This window comes from Zeus faber, assembly GCF_960531495.2.
Source record: "Zeus faber genome assembly, chromosome: 9".
NCBI lineage: Eukaryota > Metazoa > Chordata > Actinopteri > Zeiformes > Zeidae > Zeus > Zeus faber.
Window position 1 is genome coordinate 6921771 of NC_137197.1, and position 16813 is coordinate 6938583.

At 47.1% G+C, this 16813-nt stretch overlaps 1 protein-coding gene across 3 annotated transcripts in view; it reads right to left on the reverse strand.

Annotated features, from left to right (window-relative positions):
- Positions 1-642: 642 nt before the first annotated feature.
- Positions 643-16813, reverse strand: part of hip1 (huntingtin interacting protein 1) — a 38309-nt gene continuing 22138 nt past the window's right edge. For 2 of the 3 annotated variants that reach the window (XM_080006385.1, XM_080006387.1), the window contains 20 exons: positions 16659-16756; positions 16202-16274; positions 15560-15743; positions 15210-15298; positions 14700-14816; positions 13200-13301; positions 11823-12017; positions 10359-10506; positions 10108-10194; positions 9607-9714; positions 7321-7457; positions 6774-6884; positions 6524-6582; positions 5534-5627; positions 5184-5284; positions 4808-4913; positions 4515-4638; positions 4320-4381; positions 3819-3936; positions 643-3701 (listed from right to left, as the gene is read on the reverse strand). In XM_080006385.1, coding sequence (XP_079862511.1) covers positions 3691-3701; positions 3819-3936; positions 4320-4381; positions 4515-4638; positions 4808-4913; positions 5184-5284; positions 5534-5627; positions 6524-6582; positions 6774-6884; positions 7321-7457; positions 9607-9714; positions 10108-10194; positions 10359-10506; positions 11823-12017; positions 13200-13301; positions 14700-14816; positions 15210-15298; positions 15560-15743; positions 16202-16274; positions 16659-16756 — 2124 coding nt within the window. In that variant the 3' untranslated portion in view covers positions 643-3690. The remainder of the gene's footprint in view (positions 3702-3818; positions 3937-4319; positions 4382-4514; positions 4639-4807; positions 4914-5183; positions 5285-5533; positions 5628-6523; positions 6583-6773; positions 6885-7320; positions 7458-9606; positions 9715-10107; positions 10195-10358; positions 10507-11822; positions 12018-13199; positions 13302-14699; positions 14817-15209; positions 15299-15559; positions 15744-16201; positions 16275-16658; positions 16757-16813) is intronic. The other variant, XM_080006386.1, reaches the window with a different exon arrangement.

Below are 16813 nucleotides of genomic sequence, written 5' to 3' on the forward strand. Positions count from 1 at the left end.
GTTGAGTGAGAGTTCTTATCACGTTTTAATCTTTCTACTCCCAAGCAGCCAAGCACTTACAGGCGAATTAAAAAAGAAAAATCTGCCAAGTCTCCCACAGAGATTTGGGCACCTGCAGCACATGTAGTCCGCTTGAGTTGATGCTGGGAAAAAAACAAAAAACAAAACATCCACCCCCACCCCCCCCCAAAAAAAAATCTATCGAATGCATTAGTATTTTAGCTGAACTCTGAGGCAAGCGCGGACGTTTCGCTCTCGTCTAAGCAGACTCGTAGAGCGACCGATACCAGATCAATACCTCCCACACAACTTAATATACATCAACTAATATGTAACAAACACTAGAGCTGTTACATATTAACTTAGATGATCAGATCCTGAAACATGGTGTTATATTTATATAATCAATAAACATCTGCTCAATTCTTCTGGCTCTGTGTGCTGATAAGCAGCTGAACCAAACAGCATGATTACATCATGCTGTTTGGTTTTCTTGATGTGACCCCGACCCCCAACAGGTTAGAGTGGGGTCAGAGGTTAATCTGAAAACATCCCATTCTAATCCGTTATCTCCAACATTAAGCCTTTCAAATATACCGAATATAAAAATAAACAAATAAAACAACACACACGTGGTTCAGTATTAATGAGTTGAAATATTTATTTGAAACCCTGAAAAATAAAAAATAAAACCACCAACATAGTTTTAGTATATCATACAAAGACATATTTCAATGTTATTATTTGAGCGTTTGTTTCTCATTGACTACAGTGTGAGGCAGTTTAAAGGCTGGCTGAGCTGGTACGACGAGACACAGATCCAAGAGAGAGAGAGAGAGAGAGAGCGAGAGAGAGATGGGGGGAGCGAGGGAGGTGGGAGAGAGAGGGGGGTGAGGGGGGGGGGGAGAGAGAGAGAGAGAGAGAGAGAGAGAGAGAGAGAGAGAGAGAGAGTTGGGGGAGAGTGAGAAGGGGGGGTAGGGGGAGAAGAGAGAGGGTTGGGGAGAGGGGGGGTTGGCGCGAGATGGTGGAGGGAGAAAGGCAGAGGGAGAGGGGGGAGAAGGGGCAGGGAGAGAGAGAGAGAGAGAGAGAGAGAGAGAGAGAGAGAGAGAGAGAGAGAGAGAGAGATAGAGAGCGGGGTAGACGGAGAGTAATACAGTTAGTAAAGAAACAACTCAGACTCGGGCAGAAGGCTGACCATCATTCCAAACGTCTTATTCGAACTCGGCGTGTGCTTTACTTGTGACGCAGACCATGCAGCAGAGCCGGGCACACACCCCCTTGGCATTTCTCAAACTGCTTGTGGATTTGCTTTTGAACATCTCTCCCCAGCTGCGACCGGGCGGAGTCACGCGGCCCAGGCCCGGGCCGCAGTGCTCCTCACGCAATGCCCGGCCCCCGGCTTCCCGGGTGCACCGGGAGAAGCGGAGGTTTGCCAGGCGCGATACCAACTCTCATCATATAATGACAACAATTAATACAACTCCAGGAATTTTCTTTCAGTCTTTTTTTTTTTTTCTTTTCTTTTTTCCCTCCCCGCGATCGACTCATTTGACACTCTAAATGATGTTGATCAGTTTAAAAACAATTACTGGATTAAAAAAAAACAAAACGTTTAAAGAACTGTTAAATACCCAGTGTCAACAACTTTTCAGAAAAGAGAAAATGACAGAAGCAGAGTATCAAAAGCAGTTAAGGATGTTAAGACAAGAGGACGAACTCGAGTTGTTATCACGGCGTTGATCAGGGTCGTGACACGGACGGCGCGCGACAGGTTGTGGCGGCCTGAGCTCAAGAGAACCTCACTCCTCTGACAGTTCACAGAAAGCCTCGGCATGGAGTCTAACGTCAGCCTTTCCTGAAACCCAGGCGGCCGAACGGACTTCAGCCCCGCCGCTCCGAGCGCCCACTCCGTGGAACGCTGCCCTCTGGCGGTCGGGATCCCTCACCACGGCGCCCGCAGCCCTGAATGTCAATAAAGGGGGGGCCAATATTTGTCTCCCGATTAAACTCGGCGTGAAATGTATTTGAAGCAATGCTTAAATGTTGCCGGCGCGGGCGTCGAGATTGACAGAAAGCTGAGGATCACAACCGGAGTGAACAATTGTGACGTGTTTACACAGCAAGTTGGTCGTGTGGGAGCGATGGGAAACACTGCAGTATTTATATATATATGTATATGTCCCCCCCCCCATCATGGTCCTACTAATGCAGACAATCAGTCAAGGATTTATAATTGCATCAGCGACATCCAATATGAGATCGCAAAAACAAGATTGTAATAAGCGAGGCCACGCCTCAGGTCATTTCATCAAATATCTTCGGGGTTTGTTGTTTTTTTTTGTAAACAAAAGGCCATCTATGTGTGCAGGAGGGTTGACCTAACGCATACCCTTTGCAAACATTCAAATGTAATGATAAAAACAAACAAACAAACAAACAGAGTTTTGGTCAATTACGACACCTGTTGACGTGGAATAGGGAGAGCTTTGTCTCGACGCACCGAAGGGATTGTCGTTATTACCAGGGTGGATTTATGGCCGGATGAGCGCGGGGGTTTGTTGGAAGACAATTTCATCGTGGCTCGTCGCCAAACAACCGCTGAGGGTCCGTTCGGTCGTCTCAACGCTCTTTGTTGGCGGTCCCGTTGAGACGGTTAGCTCGGCGGTCAAACCGGAATTTGAGCCGGAAGAAAGGTGGCCTAAGTCCGGCCGCGCGGTTTGTTTGTTTTTCTGGGGGACGGGGTAAGAAAAAAAACAAAAAACAAAAAAAAAAACAAGCAACAACACCATATCGTCATCTCAGAACAATGGGTTTTGGTTCCCCTGATGCACCACAACTTCTGCGCTCCGACCGCGGCAGCACAAGATGGTCAGCTGTCTGAAGGCTCACGGGAAGAACTGACTTCGCGTCCTACGCTGGCCGCTCTGAACCCGCTACCCCAATCCTTCTTCCAAAAAAAAACCAGTCAGCTCTAAATAACAGTCACGGAGAAGGAAGTGGAAAAGGCAGAAAGTCCAGTAAACCCGCTGGCGGTTAAAGTTCTGATGAGGTGCGGTTTCGGGGGTAAGAAGTCACAGTGAGCAGAGAGCGGGAGGGTCGGGACAGGAAGTGGTTAGTTAGGTCGGCGAGTGAGGCTGGAACTGGGACCACGAGGCTTGACCGGCACTGTGGCACCACGCACAACTTCACAACTCTACTACGTTGAATAAAAACACATCTTTAAGTGAGAGACCACACATGCCGTCAGGGGTTTGTAGTAATAGCGGTAGTGGAGGGTATGGCCCTCAAATGGCCCTTATGCAACACATCCTGGGATGTCTTGAGTACAAACTTGTGCTCGTGGAGTCTCCTCCCCTCGGACTCCCTTCGCAGTGCTCCGCTGTTGTAAAACACGTTTGAACCGGCGAGATGAAAGGCAAGCAAACACTCGCTGATAACTTTCCGGTGCGGAGGAACGGGAGAGACCTCCATCCTTCCGTCCCTCCATCCACCCCTCCGCAAAATGGGGGGCAAGAGACAGAGAAGAAGCACCTCATTTGGTTTGGATTTAAAAATAAGGAAGGAAAATGAAAAACAAAAAACGGAGAAAGAGGCGCAAGAGCGAGTGTGTATAAATGGAAAATGGGCGGACCAAAGGCCATTCCTCTGTTTTGGGGCGAGGGGGAGGGGGCGGCTATTAGCTCTCAAATCTCAACCTGTGCCTGCGGAAGGGTATGAGAGAGAGAGAGAGAGAGAGAGCGAGAGAGAGGGAGATAGTTAGTTAGTCTCCTTCCAAACCAGCCGCTACGCCCCAGGCCCGTATTGATTTACCACCTCACCTTCGTCCCCCTGGCCCCAGCCCTCTGCCACGCCCGCCAACTCGTAATGCTTCTTCCTCAGCTCGCCCAGACGCTCCCGCTCCTTCTGGAGCCGGGTCTCCAGCTCCAGCACTAGGACCTGTGGGGGGAAGCAAACCGCTCAATACGCAGCACACCTCCTTTTAACCCCTCTTTAGTACACCATGAAAGGCTCTGTTTAATATCCAGTCATTTGACTCCATTAGGGTGACTCTTGTTTTGCATTAAAGCTATTTTACCGCGCCTCCATTAACAGAATCCACCGCATATTCCTCACACCGTGTTGAGATCCTGCACGGCTCTATTGAGGGGGCAACGGGATATGTGATTGCTTTCCTTCCCTTCTGCAATGACTAGTCTGAGGTATTCTCGGCGTTAGGTGCAGCTTTACTTTTCAACTCCGATTGGGAGGTAATTCCAGTCGTTGGAGAGGTACTTTAACCGTACAATGCTGTTGCAGCGCACTGTAAATATTCTGCTCACCTGCGAGTCCATCTCTTGTCGTTTGATCTGGGTGAGCGTCATACTGGAGAAGTCCATTGTATCTGGGGAGACGCACAGGAGAAAACAAACTCCATCACTTTGTGGCGCAGTGACCGTTTTCCAAAGCACCACGCGGCCCAACCGCCATCGCTTTCTCCTCTCTTGCAAACGTGAGGGGTTTGCCCGTCCGCCCACCTTTCTCCTCGATCTGCGACTTCCCGGACTTTGTGGAGGCCACGACGGCGGCGGTGGCCTGGGTGACACCCCGCGAGGCGTGCTGCAGGCGCCGCAGGTTGCCGCTGTCCTTGTCCGCCTTCACCTGGGGAGCGGACGGAAAAATGGGCGATCGAGACATTCAGCCGGGGTGGGAAACCGGTTTTCCCGTCTCAAGAGAAATCGCTCAAATCATCTCCATTCACGGTCAATGCACTGCTAGAACGCTGTACAACGGTTTGACGGGGTAGCGCCTGCAGGACAAGAGGGCTCACCTTGGATGCGGCCACTAGCTGTGCGGTGCTGGCGGCTATTTCGTGTGAACACACCATCAGCTCCTCAAACTTCCCTTTGCCCTGCACCACCAGATCTGCCGCGTCCCTGTCAAGGCACGGCATTTATAAAAAATTAAATAAAAAAAAAAAAAATAAAATAAAAAACTCTTGACGGATTGACACTGAGCCCAAATGGAAGTCCTTCCTTCTATTCAAATATAACACAAGTGTCGCAGAACATCACAACAGAACATCTGAGGATCCTGAACAATTAAAAAATGAATATCAACACCCTCTTTCTTTACAGCTGCTACATCTACCATCATACAAGTGTGTTACCATGAAAAATAAAATTCATTTGGGGACGGGTACTTACACCATGACCGTGGCTCCCCAGCCCACTGCTTTGGAGGCGGAGATGAGGCCCTCGGTCCAGCGAGAGTTCTTAGCGTAGAACTCCTTCATGGACGCTGCCCCCTAGTGGACAAACCATTGCAAGTATGCATACAAGATACAAGGTACATTTTGTGACATGCCTTACTAGTTTATATTATAACCTTAATTTTGAACAGTAGTTCTTTAATAATGGATGTCTTGTACGCACTTAAGTAAGTTCTAAGTTTGGAGGTCGGGCGTTAGAATTCGAGAGGTTCTGCTGTATGTAACACGTACGCAATAACGATCCCAGAGACATTTAAAGTAGAGAAAAGTTGAATACACACTCACTCTGCCGCTTTCCACGATGTCCCTTTGCAGATCTTTGGAAGACAGCACCAGCTCCTTGATCGCCTGCATCAGTTCTGTGCAGGAGGCCAGGATTCTGCAGGGGGCGACAGAGCCTTTCAAGTGGGAGCCACCTCACCGCTCCGACGAGCGAGAAGGTGCTTGATATTTTGTTTCCGTGATTAAAGTCTTGCCTTGTCTAAAAAGGAGTTTGTTAGGGTGCCCAGTATGATTCTACCCCCTCCCCCGCAAAACAATACTGAGACATAAAGGCAGGCTCTGGGAAAATGTCCAACCATGCGGGAGGGATTGACAGAGGTAAGGCTCAAAAACTGAAGACAATGGACCTGGTCATTCCTGGCAGAATATCGACCTCAGAAGCTTTTACCAGAGGTGTTTTGTTTGCGCTTCTTATTTGTGGTTGTGCAGAGGACCGATGACCTAGATTCTATAAATATTTATACTTTCAGTAGTTTGGGGCTGTTTTGTCACCACGGGGGGGGGGGGGGGGGGGGGGAATCACATTCATTACAGAAATACATGTGATCAGTGAGTTGGCTGTGCTAGATGTGATACAGGAGGACAGAAAATAATGAGTGGAAAAAAATACAAACATCAACACTACTTAGTATATTTTTACAGGCTGCAGATGTAATTCACAAAAAGAAAGACCAAAAATAGGGGAAAAATCAAAACAAATCTACGTATTTAGATCATTGTCCTCTGCCACCCTTCTGACCTGATCGCGCCCAATCACAGCGTTCTAAATGTGTCAGGTTTGGCCGTACATTTTGACGAAATTTGACGAAACACTTTGTTCATTCATGCAGCTCGTTCATATCCCCTATTTTAAGTCAGCACTTTAGTTGCCTTGGTTTAGAGGGTTAACCAGCCAGTCAACCACTCGCTGCCTGATTTGAATGGTTCGTCATTGTGCTGGTTCACCCACAGCCACTGAATCAAAGCTTAGCGCCCCACGTCAGGGCATCTCACCTCTCGTTGACCTCCATCTTGACTCCTGTGTCGACAGCACGCGACTTGTTGAGCATTTCCTGTGGAGATGCACAGAACCGCAGATGCGAAATCAGACCTTCTGAAAGTCATGCCGAGCGAGACGAGGGTGTTTTTCACACACACACACACACACACACACACACACACACACACACACACACAGGCACACACACACACACACACACACACACACACACACACACACACACACACACACACACACACACACCTCTATCCTGGCAGCAGCTGATTCAACAGCAGCAGAGGTTGCAGCCATTTCCTGCTCCACTAGATCCCCAAGCTCTCCCTGTTGCAGCTCCAAACCTCGAGGACGCAATTTCTAAGAAATGGAAAGAGGGATAAAGAGAAAGGAAGAAGGGGAGAAAGATGGGGTTCGAGGGGAAGGGTCGTGAAGGGTCAAGAGACAAAAAACAACAACAAACATGCTCAGACTATTGGATTATTTCATTTAAAAAAACTAGTTGATTCAGTTGATCAAAAAAAAAAAATATAAATAAAATAAAAAAACCAACCACTCAAGCAGTGATTCCTGAGAGGAAACGGTCTGATGGCATCCGCTCCGCCCATAAAATGTTCATTTCCATTTTCTAAATTTAGTCACCCGCAGGATGTTCAGTGTAAAACCTGGAATGCTTCATTCTGTCTGTTCTCATGAGGAAAACGCAACGATAAACCGGAGCCTATTCCTCACTGCAGACTTCCTGTTGACGGGACTGGAGGTTAAGAACAGACAGAGCGGTGGATTTAAAAACAACCTCGGCGCTGGCCAGGATCCCCTCCAGCGCTGCTCGAAGCTTGGAGCTGTCGGCGGCGGCGAGGCTCCCCTGGTCCTTCATGGAGCCCAGCAGAGCCAAGGCCTCGGCCCCGCACGCCTTGATGCTCTCCGACAGAGCTGTGGGGGAAAGACACGGGTTCAGAAGGGCAGGAGGGGCGGGAAGTGGGTGTAGAATGATACCAAGCAGCTCTGCTCCTTTGACCAAACCCCTTCCAGCGTAGGGGTGTTGATACATAGCTTTCAAGGTAATGGTGTGCTGGAATTGCTGATTAACATATTATATAATTAGGGCCACAAGATATTTAGAATTAATGGATGCACCGATTTATTGACCGTACATTGGTATGGTCCGATATTCACCTTGCTGACTGCCATCGGCCTATCGGCAAATAAGATGACGTTCACCGATGGCAGTGGCTGATGTTTATCCAGCGTTCCCCACACATAAGACTTTATTCGGGCAGGCCGCCCAGGTAAATTAACGCCCGCCAAAGTATATTTGGCGACCCATTTTAGTGTTTTATTGTTCTATGCGTCCGAGAGAACGACGGAATTGATTTGAGAGGACACGGCTCTCTGCAGCGCTCCAAGCAGGAAGTGACGCTGCGTTCATGGGAACTTGGAAAACTGTAAGTGATGCTATGTTCAGGGGAACTCGGAAACATCGGTATCAGCCCAGAATTTCAGCCCAGAATTCCTCCACCGGTGCATCCCTATCCCCATCCCTGGCAATAAAGGTGGGGAATTCAGTAGAATTCCATAATCAGGTGGTTTCTTTTAGCATCAACTAAAGGAAAATTAAATCTTTAAAAATCACATATAATACAAATGCATTTGATGTACAGAAAACACATCTTTTATTATCAATGATCACAGTTTTTCTTAGGGTTAGTCACAATGGTCTTTTTTTAGGTCTCCATGACTCTTTAGATAAAATCTTGGGATTTGCAGCTTGGTTACAAGGTATAAAAACTGAACTTCTTTTAAAGATAAAAAAGCTATATCGTTATCACAATAACTATTACATCAATAACAATGTGATTCATCCCATCATGTGTACCTTTAATATACCGTAATTTCCGGACTATTAAGCGCACCTTAATAGTTAAAATTATTATTTTGAACATACTGTAAATAAGCTGCACATGTCTATAAGTCGCAGGTGCCTACCGGTACATTGAAACAAATGAACTTTACACAGGCTTTAACGAAACACGGTTTGTAACAAAAATAAAACATTAACGGTAAACAGTAGCCTACAAAGAAAGTCATTGGTCACTATCTTCCTCCTTCTGCGCACTGAAACCACTGAAGTCATCTCCTTCGGTGTCAGTTGAATGGCCTCAGAATTGCTTCATCCGATGTAGGATCGTTTTCATTGTCGCTCTCGTCACTTTCATCCGGAGGCAAATTCCCCGCTGAGCTCATGCTGCTCTCTTCAACACGCAGCAGTTCAGCCTTTCCAAACCCCTTGATGATAGTGGATTTTTTGACAATGCTCCACGCTGTCGGGACCCAGAGGCAGACACCAACGATGGTCCACCTCTAAAATCCTCAAATTTCATTGCGGTGGCGATTGTTTTGGCTTTCAGTCAGATCTGCACAGTTGAAACACCTCGGCCGTCTGCTCTCTGTGTGTTGACCCAGTCTTCGAGCTCATCTTCTAGTTCGGGCCATCTGCTTTTCTTCCTTCTGAAAGCTTTTGTTGTCTTTTTGCACTGAGTCAGTTCCTCACGCTGCTGTTTCCAATGTCGTATCATCGACTTATTAAGGCCAAGCTCCCGTGCAGCAGCTCTATTTCAACAGCCAGATCGATCGCCTTCAACTTGAAAGCTGCATCATATGCATTTCTTTGTGTGTTTGCCATGATGAGGGTGACAAAATGAATACCGTAAATGATGGGAAGTTTGAGCGCGCTCGATTTAATCTAAACAGTAAACTAAACAGTTACATTGTTTCACCTTAACCCGTTCAGCAATCTCATTGGTCTAATGAAAGCTTCATGCCGCCAAAAAACTGAGCACCGTCACATAATGTGTTTTTTGCTCCGTTTTTTGCTCCGTTTTTTGGCGGCATGAAGCTTGTGAAAGCGGGAAGAATCCATAAATTAGCTGCGTCATTGTTTAAGCCGCAAGGTTTAAAGCGTGGAAAAAAAGTAGCGGCTTATAGTCCGGAAATTACGGTACATATCCAAGAAGAGATGTGGTGTTCTAAGAGGCTTACACATGTAGTCAGAAACACACACCCTCCCACACATCCAAATTACCATCTGCCTGCTCCACTGGCACCATGTGGGAGGTGGCGCTGCCCTGGACGATGGTGTCCCCCAGCAGGTGGCCGCACCGTGTCACTGCTCGCACCAACTCCGACATTCCTGGTGAATCACATATATCACCATAAGACGATGCGATGATGATGATGATGATGATGATGATGATGATGATGATGATGATGACATTAATGACTGCTTTCAGCAACAAAGGCTTTGGACCAATACAAAAATGACTGGACTATGTACATGTATACATGAGAAATTATGCCGATTGGGGAAAGAAAATAAAACACTATAAATTCCTGCTTAGTCCAGAGAATTTGAATGGAGGCGGTTTGAAGGAACACAACTGTGAAAAGACGAGGGTTTAGAAGGGAAACATGTGGGATGCTGGTACTAATTATCCTTCGGATTTAGAATAAAGGTTTGTGGAGGAGTGTCTGACATGGTTTTTACCCAGTCCTTTAGGGTATTAGGGGTGCCGTGGGCTCTTACCTGTGTTGTCGGCCAGGAAGGCTCCTGTGGCAGAGTGAAGTCTGTCCATACAGTCTAAGGAGCACTGACAACGAGACGCCAGGTAGTCTGCAGGGGGAGAAAGACAAGGAAATACACTGAGAGAACACATTAAATTGATTTACAATAAAAATGATAGTTTACCATCACCACACCAACGGTCCTCCATCATTCCAAAAATACACGTGAACAGCTCTGCTTTATTGAACGAGTGGGATTTAGGCATTTCGAACCGGCGGAGCTGGTACAGCTGATGTGTGCTGGGTCGTCTATCTGTACCAGGGCGTCCTGGATGATCCTCTCCGCCTCCTCCACGGCACTGTGCACGCTGGCCCAGCGAGCGGCTGCCAGCTCGCTCTCCAGCCCCTGCTCCCTGCTCTCCTGAGTACACAGAAATACACACAAATGAGACTGGGGCAATACTGGCTAAATCAAATATTACACCACAATATCGTTGGAAATTGGAATGCCTAGTGATACAACTGTATTTTGCTTAAATTCCATGAACAATATACACATATAAACTTGAGAAACTAGAGAAATGCGCAGTAATGATTATATTAGCTTAGAACGCACTAACGCACGCACACGCGCACGCACACGCGCACGCACACGCACACACACACACACACACACACACACACACACACACACACACACACACACACACACTCTTACTCCAAACAACACACCACCAGACCAGGGTCTGTGGGGCAGGAGGCGCGTGACTGATTTGGGTTCGACATGCTTGGAGGACTCGCTCCCTTTACTTACAGGTTTTTCGAGATTGGAAGCCATGGGGCAAATTTAATGAATTTGGCCTGTGGTGCCTGTGGTCCGTGCCTGGCTTCCGCGGCCCAGGTTCTGCACTTGCGGGTGCGTCTTATGTCTGCACGTGGGGGTGGGTTGTATGTGTGCGCTTCAGGGGTGCAGGGTCGCCTCGTGCTTTCTGGAACTGGTTTAAACTCCTCGGGTTCCCGGCTTCTCTGGGGGTTGGGGGGTCTTCTGTGGTCTTCTATACGGCTGTTGGACTCAGGGGTGGCTGCGGGACCTTTTCCACTGCTTGGAGGTGCTCAAATATAATTCGACCTCATACATCAGAACTAATCGGGCCTAGTTCCGTGCACTCACTGGTGGACGCACGCACGCACGCACACACACCCCCCTCCCCCGGTTACATCCCTCTCCTTTTCTCCCTCATTTACTGCCATAACTATGACAGGAAGAAGCCATGTGCCAAATTGCCGTTCCAATGTTCCTGGAATTGATCATGTTTGATTGATACATGTTGTCGTCTGATGTTTCTATGTTCATCTTGTTCCATGTTCATGTAGTTGTTTCTATTCTTATTTGTCTCACCTGTGGTGATTCCTCTCTTGGAGAAGTAATGATGATTAGTTGTTCACTCCACTTGCAGACTAACTCTGTCCTGAATGCAATAGCATACAAATACTCTGTGTTGTATGCCCAGCATGCTGACAGCACAGGTTGAAAAAAGGTCTCAGACATCTTGGGCAATCTTGCGTTAATATAATATCACGGCCAGTTCTACATGGACATTTTTGGAATATAATATCCATCTGAAATTAAAATGTCACTCGTTCTAAGGAGTAATGGCCTAAATAGCACTAGCTTCAATGTTAGATATTACAAAAGCTGGTGTGCTCAACCGTATCCAAATTGTCCTTCTCCTCTACCTTCTCATTGAGTTGGTTCTGGAGAGATTCCGCCGCCTTCACCCCGCTTTCTCTCTCGCCGGCCAGTGAGCTCTGGACTCGCTGTAGCTCCTCCCCCAGACAAGCAAGCTCCGCCTCCTTGCTGGTCAAGGACTCCGCCAGCCCCGCCTTTTCCGCCTCCAGGGTCGACAGCTGCGTGCTGAGGAGTTCACTCGACTGGAGGGAAGCGGTGATTTGGAGGAGAACAACGGAGAGGAAGATGGAAACAAGTCAACATTGTAGAAAGAGAGAAAGGAAAAAAAAAAAAAAAAAAAAAAAGGTTTTCATTTGACATTTTTATCATGAGGTGCGTATCCGGTGATGCCGATGCACCGTCATGCCTTGGGTCTTATCTTGTAAAATGATATGCAACATATAAAACACATTTGATCTCGCAAAAAAAAAAAGTTTACTTAAAAGTTCCCCCCAGATTATTTTATTAAATCCAGGCTTTGCAGCTTGGTAACGAGGTATAAAAAAAAAAAGGAAGCGTGGCACAAGCGGACGGCTAACTCAGACGCTGTGAACTTGGCGTTGGAAACTTCAAGCTGCCAGACCACTTCGCTAAACATCAAAAGTCCCGGGTAAAATATTCTTGTTTTGAGTAGGAGTCGGAGAAGAAAAAGGCCGCTCCAAAGGTGCTTAGTGCGAAGGAACAGAGAAGCAAGAAAGTTACAGACTGCGAGCCAGCAGGTCTGTCGGAGGATGAAAAGAATGTCAGCAGATGCATAAGAATCAGACTTGTAAAGGCTACGAAAGCAGCCGGAGCGACATGCGCTTTGAAAGCTGGAGGCAGGAGGCTCATGAGACACCGTTAGAGGAGGGGGAAAAAAAATGAAAGGCTATGGAAATGAGCGATGGAGCAGGGGTGCAAAAAGAAAAGACCGGCTTGACAAATGGAGGCGACAGAAATAGGGTGATAGGGGAGTGGAATTTTTAATTTGCCCGTCAATGCCTGACTGAACCATTGAGGGTTTGAGGTCTGTTGAGCTACACTTACAAATACACCTACGCAGCTGCCATTTGTCAGGTAATAGTGGGAAGATAATGGAAAAAAAACCTACAGGAACAATGAATAATAAATGATTTAAAGGGAAATGACCATTGACAAAGAAGTACAGTTCTAGTAAATCTAGAGGGCCGTTCAAAATGCTTTTACTGCTGTGTCTCATGTTCAACGTGTGAAATACAAATCTGAAATGTTAAAACAGTTGCCGTCCAGTAAGACAGAACCTGAAGGAAGATTAAACTTTAATGTGCCCTAAGAATGAATTATTGGGAACTTTTAGGAGTGGTTTCAGCACACGGCCGGAGTTGGCTGATAACTGAAGGTAAAGTAAGGTGGCGAGCAGAAGGGACCTGTTGCGAAGACGCCACGTTGACTTTGAGGGAGTCCAGCTCCGTCCTGCTCGAGACCAGCTCCCTCTGGAGCTCCTGGAGCTGCTGCAGCTGCTCCTTCTCCTGGGGAAGGAAGGGAAACACGTCCCTTCAGATACGGAAGACTCTGCTATCACACTCATAACATGGCATTCTGCACAATGTCGATGTACATCAGCCACAACATTAAAACCACTGACGGGTGAAGTGAATAACATTGCTCATTTCGTTCCAATGGCACACGTCAAGGGGTGGGATATATTATGCAACAAGAAAAGTCCATAGTTAGTTCTTGAAGTTGATGTGTTGGAAACAGGAAAAATGGGAAAGTGTAAGGATCTGCGCGACTTTGACAAGATCCAAATAGTGATGGCTAGACGACTGGGTCAGAGCATCTCCAAAACGGCAGGTCTTGTGGGGTGTTCCTAGAATGCAGTGGTTAATACCTACCAAAAGTGGTCCAAGGAAGGACAACCAGCAAACCAGTGACAAGGTCATGGGCGCCCAAGGCTTATTGATGTGCGTGGGGAGTGAAGAGTAGCTCGTCATGTCCGATCCCACAGAAGAGCTACTGTAGCACAAGTTGCGGAAAAAGTTAATGCTGCTATGACAGAAAGCTGTCAGAACACAAAGTGCATCACAGCTTGCTGTGTGTGGGGCTGTGTAGCCGCAGACTGACACTGGAGTGTCCATGCTGACCCCTGTTCACTGCTGAAAGCACCTACAATGAGCATGTGAGCGTCATAACTGGACCATGGAGCAATGGAAGAAGGTGGCCTGGTCTGATGAATCACGTTTTCTTCTACATCATGTGGACCCCATCATGTTGGGGTTAGGGTCCGATCCAATGGAGCATCTGTGGGATGTGCTGGAACAACAAACCCGATCCACGGGGGCCCCACCTCGTAACTTACAGGACTTAAAGGATCTGCTGCTTACGTCTTGGTGCCAGATACCACAGGACACCTTCAGAGGTCTTGTGGAGTCCATGCCTCCACGGGTCAGAGCTGTTTTTGCGGCGCAAGGGGGAGCTACACATTATTAGTGGTGGTTTTAATGATGTGGCTGATCGGTATATGTGATACCACTCATGAATTCAAAATCCCAAGTTAAAGAATCCAACTCTCATTTATTACATTGAATTATATGACGATTTTGTTTAGTATCATAAAAAAAATATATGACAAATTCCAAGTCATCACAGTATGACATATTAAGACACAATAATATCATAATTTCATACTGATCCCATACCACAGGAAAATGCTTTAGCCAATACAGATTTATCACCTGGCCCTAGATATGTGACCAGACAGACAGACAATTTTGACTTTTTCGTGACTTTTATATTTTTTCAAAAATCAATGATCATTTTGCATCCGATGTACTGTAAGGCATGCCATGTCAACAACAACTTAAACTGACTATAAATGAGCGCCGGGTAATCCTGTTTTAGGGCAGAGAGGGTCCCTGCATGCTCACCTGTCGGTCCGAAGTGTCCTGGGCGGCCCTCACCCTCTCCTGCATCTCCTTCCGCACTGCTTCCACCTCGTCCTGTGCCGCTCGCGCCACCGTCATTTGCCTGGTCACCTCTGCATTCTGCACACCAGCACACACACACACACAAGCGCACACACACACACACACACACACACACACACGCACACACACACACACAAGCGCACACACACACACACACACACACACACAAGCGCACACACACACACACACACACACACACACACACACACACACACACACACACACACACACACACACACACACACACACACACACACACACACACACACACACACACACACAATTAGGTCAGTGTCATGATTAAAAAAAGTTAAATAGAAAAACAGTCAAGAAGATACTTGAGACCGTTAATAGTTTAAAGGTTCTACTGCATTCTAAAGGGTACAAAAAGTAGGGAATGACATTGCAAAGTCAAAAGGTTGCTATTTTAAAAGATCCCCCCTTGCACACCTTCCTCAGCAGGTCTGCATGACTCTGGACCAGCTCTGTGTATTTCTCCTTGAGTTTGGTGTATCGCTGCTCATTAGCCTGAGCCTTTTCTGGAGAGGAGGAGAGAACGAAAGCAAAGCCAAAAAAAAAATAAAATAAAAAAAAAATAGTTATGCACACGAAACACGTGTTGAGGAAAGAAGTTATAATTGCATCAACAGCACAGAGAAACCATAATTCTGCGCAAGTCAGATGCGCACTGCTCCAACAGAGACCTTGGTTGGTCAAAATAACTTCCCTAAAGAGAGGATGGCCCTCGCCACGGCCACCCGTCGTACTGGAGGGGACCTGAAGGCACTGTCCTGTCTTACTCTCTATCTCCGTGAGGCTCCGCTGCTCCTTCTCCGTGTCCTCCTTGACCCTGCGCAGGTCGTCCAGCTCCGCCTTCAGGAACTCACTCTCCCCCACCGCCTGCATCCTCAGGTGGCTCTGCTCGGCGAGCTCCGCCTCCAGCTCGTTGACGCGCCCCCGCAGGGCCTGGCACAGCCGACCGCTCTGGCGGCGGCGACGGAAACGACAGGGGTGCAAAAAAAATTGAGTATGAGCGAGGAAATGGAGAAAGGTGAGACATGGCTCTTTTTTTTCCTGGAGGTGGAAATAGTTGTAATTCAGCTGCACGGTGCCGGCAACGTTAAAAAGGCATGCGAGTCTAGTGTAGTCTGAGAGACGGGAATAAGATGCTGGCGGAAAATGCCGCAACAAATCACTAAACCCAGAATCTGAAACCCCTTTCCTGCCGCTCTCCATCACAAACTGTCTGATTTGAGTCCGCCTTTGAAGCGCGGGGGTATTGCTGGAGAAGCGTTTTCATCCCACTCGGCTTCATCTTCGGCATGCGTCTGTTGCCTGCGTTGCCATGTCAACATCACATAGTTTGCCGATACACACACAACAAAAATCGGGCATCGAAAACCTGCAGTCCAAATTCAGCACGACTCCCCTTCCGTTTTTACCTCCAGTCGAAAAGACTCTAGCTCTTCCTTGAGGGCCTGGATCTCCCTGGTCAGCTGCTCAATCAGACGGTCTCTGACACAGACAAAAATAATGAATTACACACAAAATTCAGGATTATTCAAGGGATCATTTCATCGTTCAAGGGTGGGCCAGCATTACCCAGCTTCTATCAGTGCGATATACATTTTCACACAATTATTTCACCCATTTCCTCTTGTTGATGGCACGCCACAATCATATTACATTTAACTAAAAAGCCCTTGCATCCAAATCATCACTGATTAAAAACATCCAATTGGTTTTAGTTATTAGACACAATGGAGTCAAATAGTAGAAAAATTACATGTTAAACCTGCATTGATGCAATGATGCAATCTGCATTTTGCATCATTTTCACTTCAGTTGCCATCATAATTTAAAAAAACCTAACTGTCATAGATTTATGTAGAGACCTACTTGTCATCCTTGCGCATGCCGTTCTGATTGTTGAAGTTGAAGGGGTCCGTAGCAGCTGAGGTGCCAAACAGGTCATCAAACTTGGTTTCCACAGCAGCCTGTACATAAACCACAAACGGATTTATTTTAAATGAATAATACCATTACTTTATAAT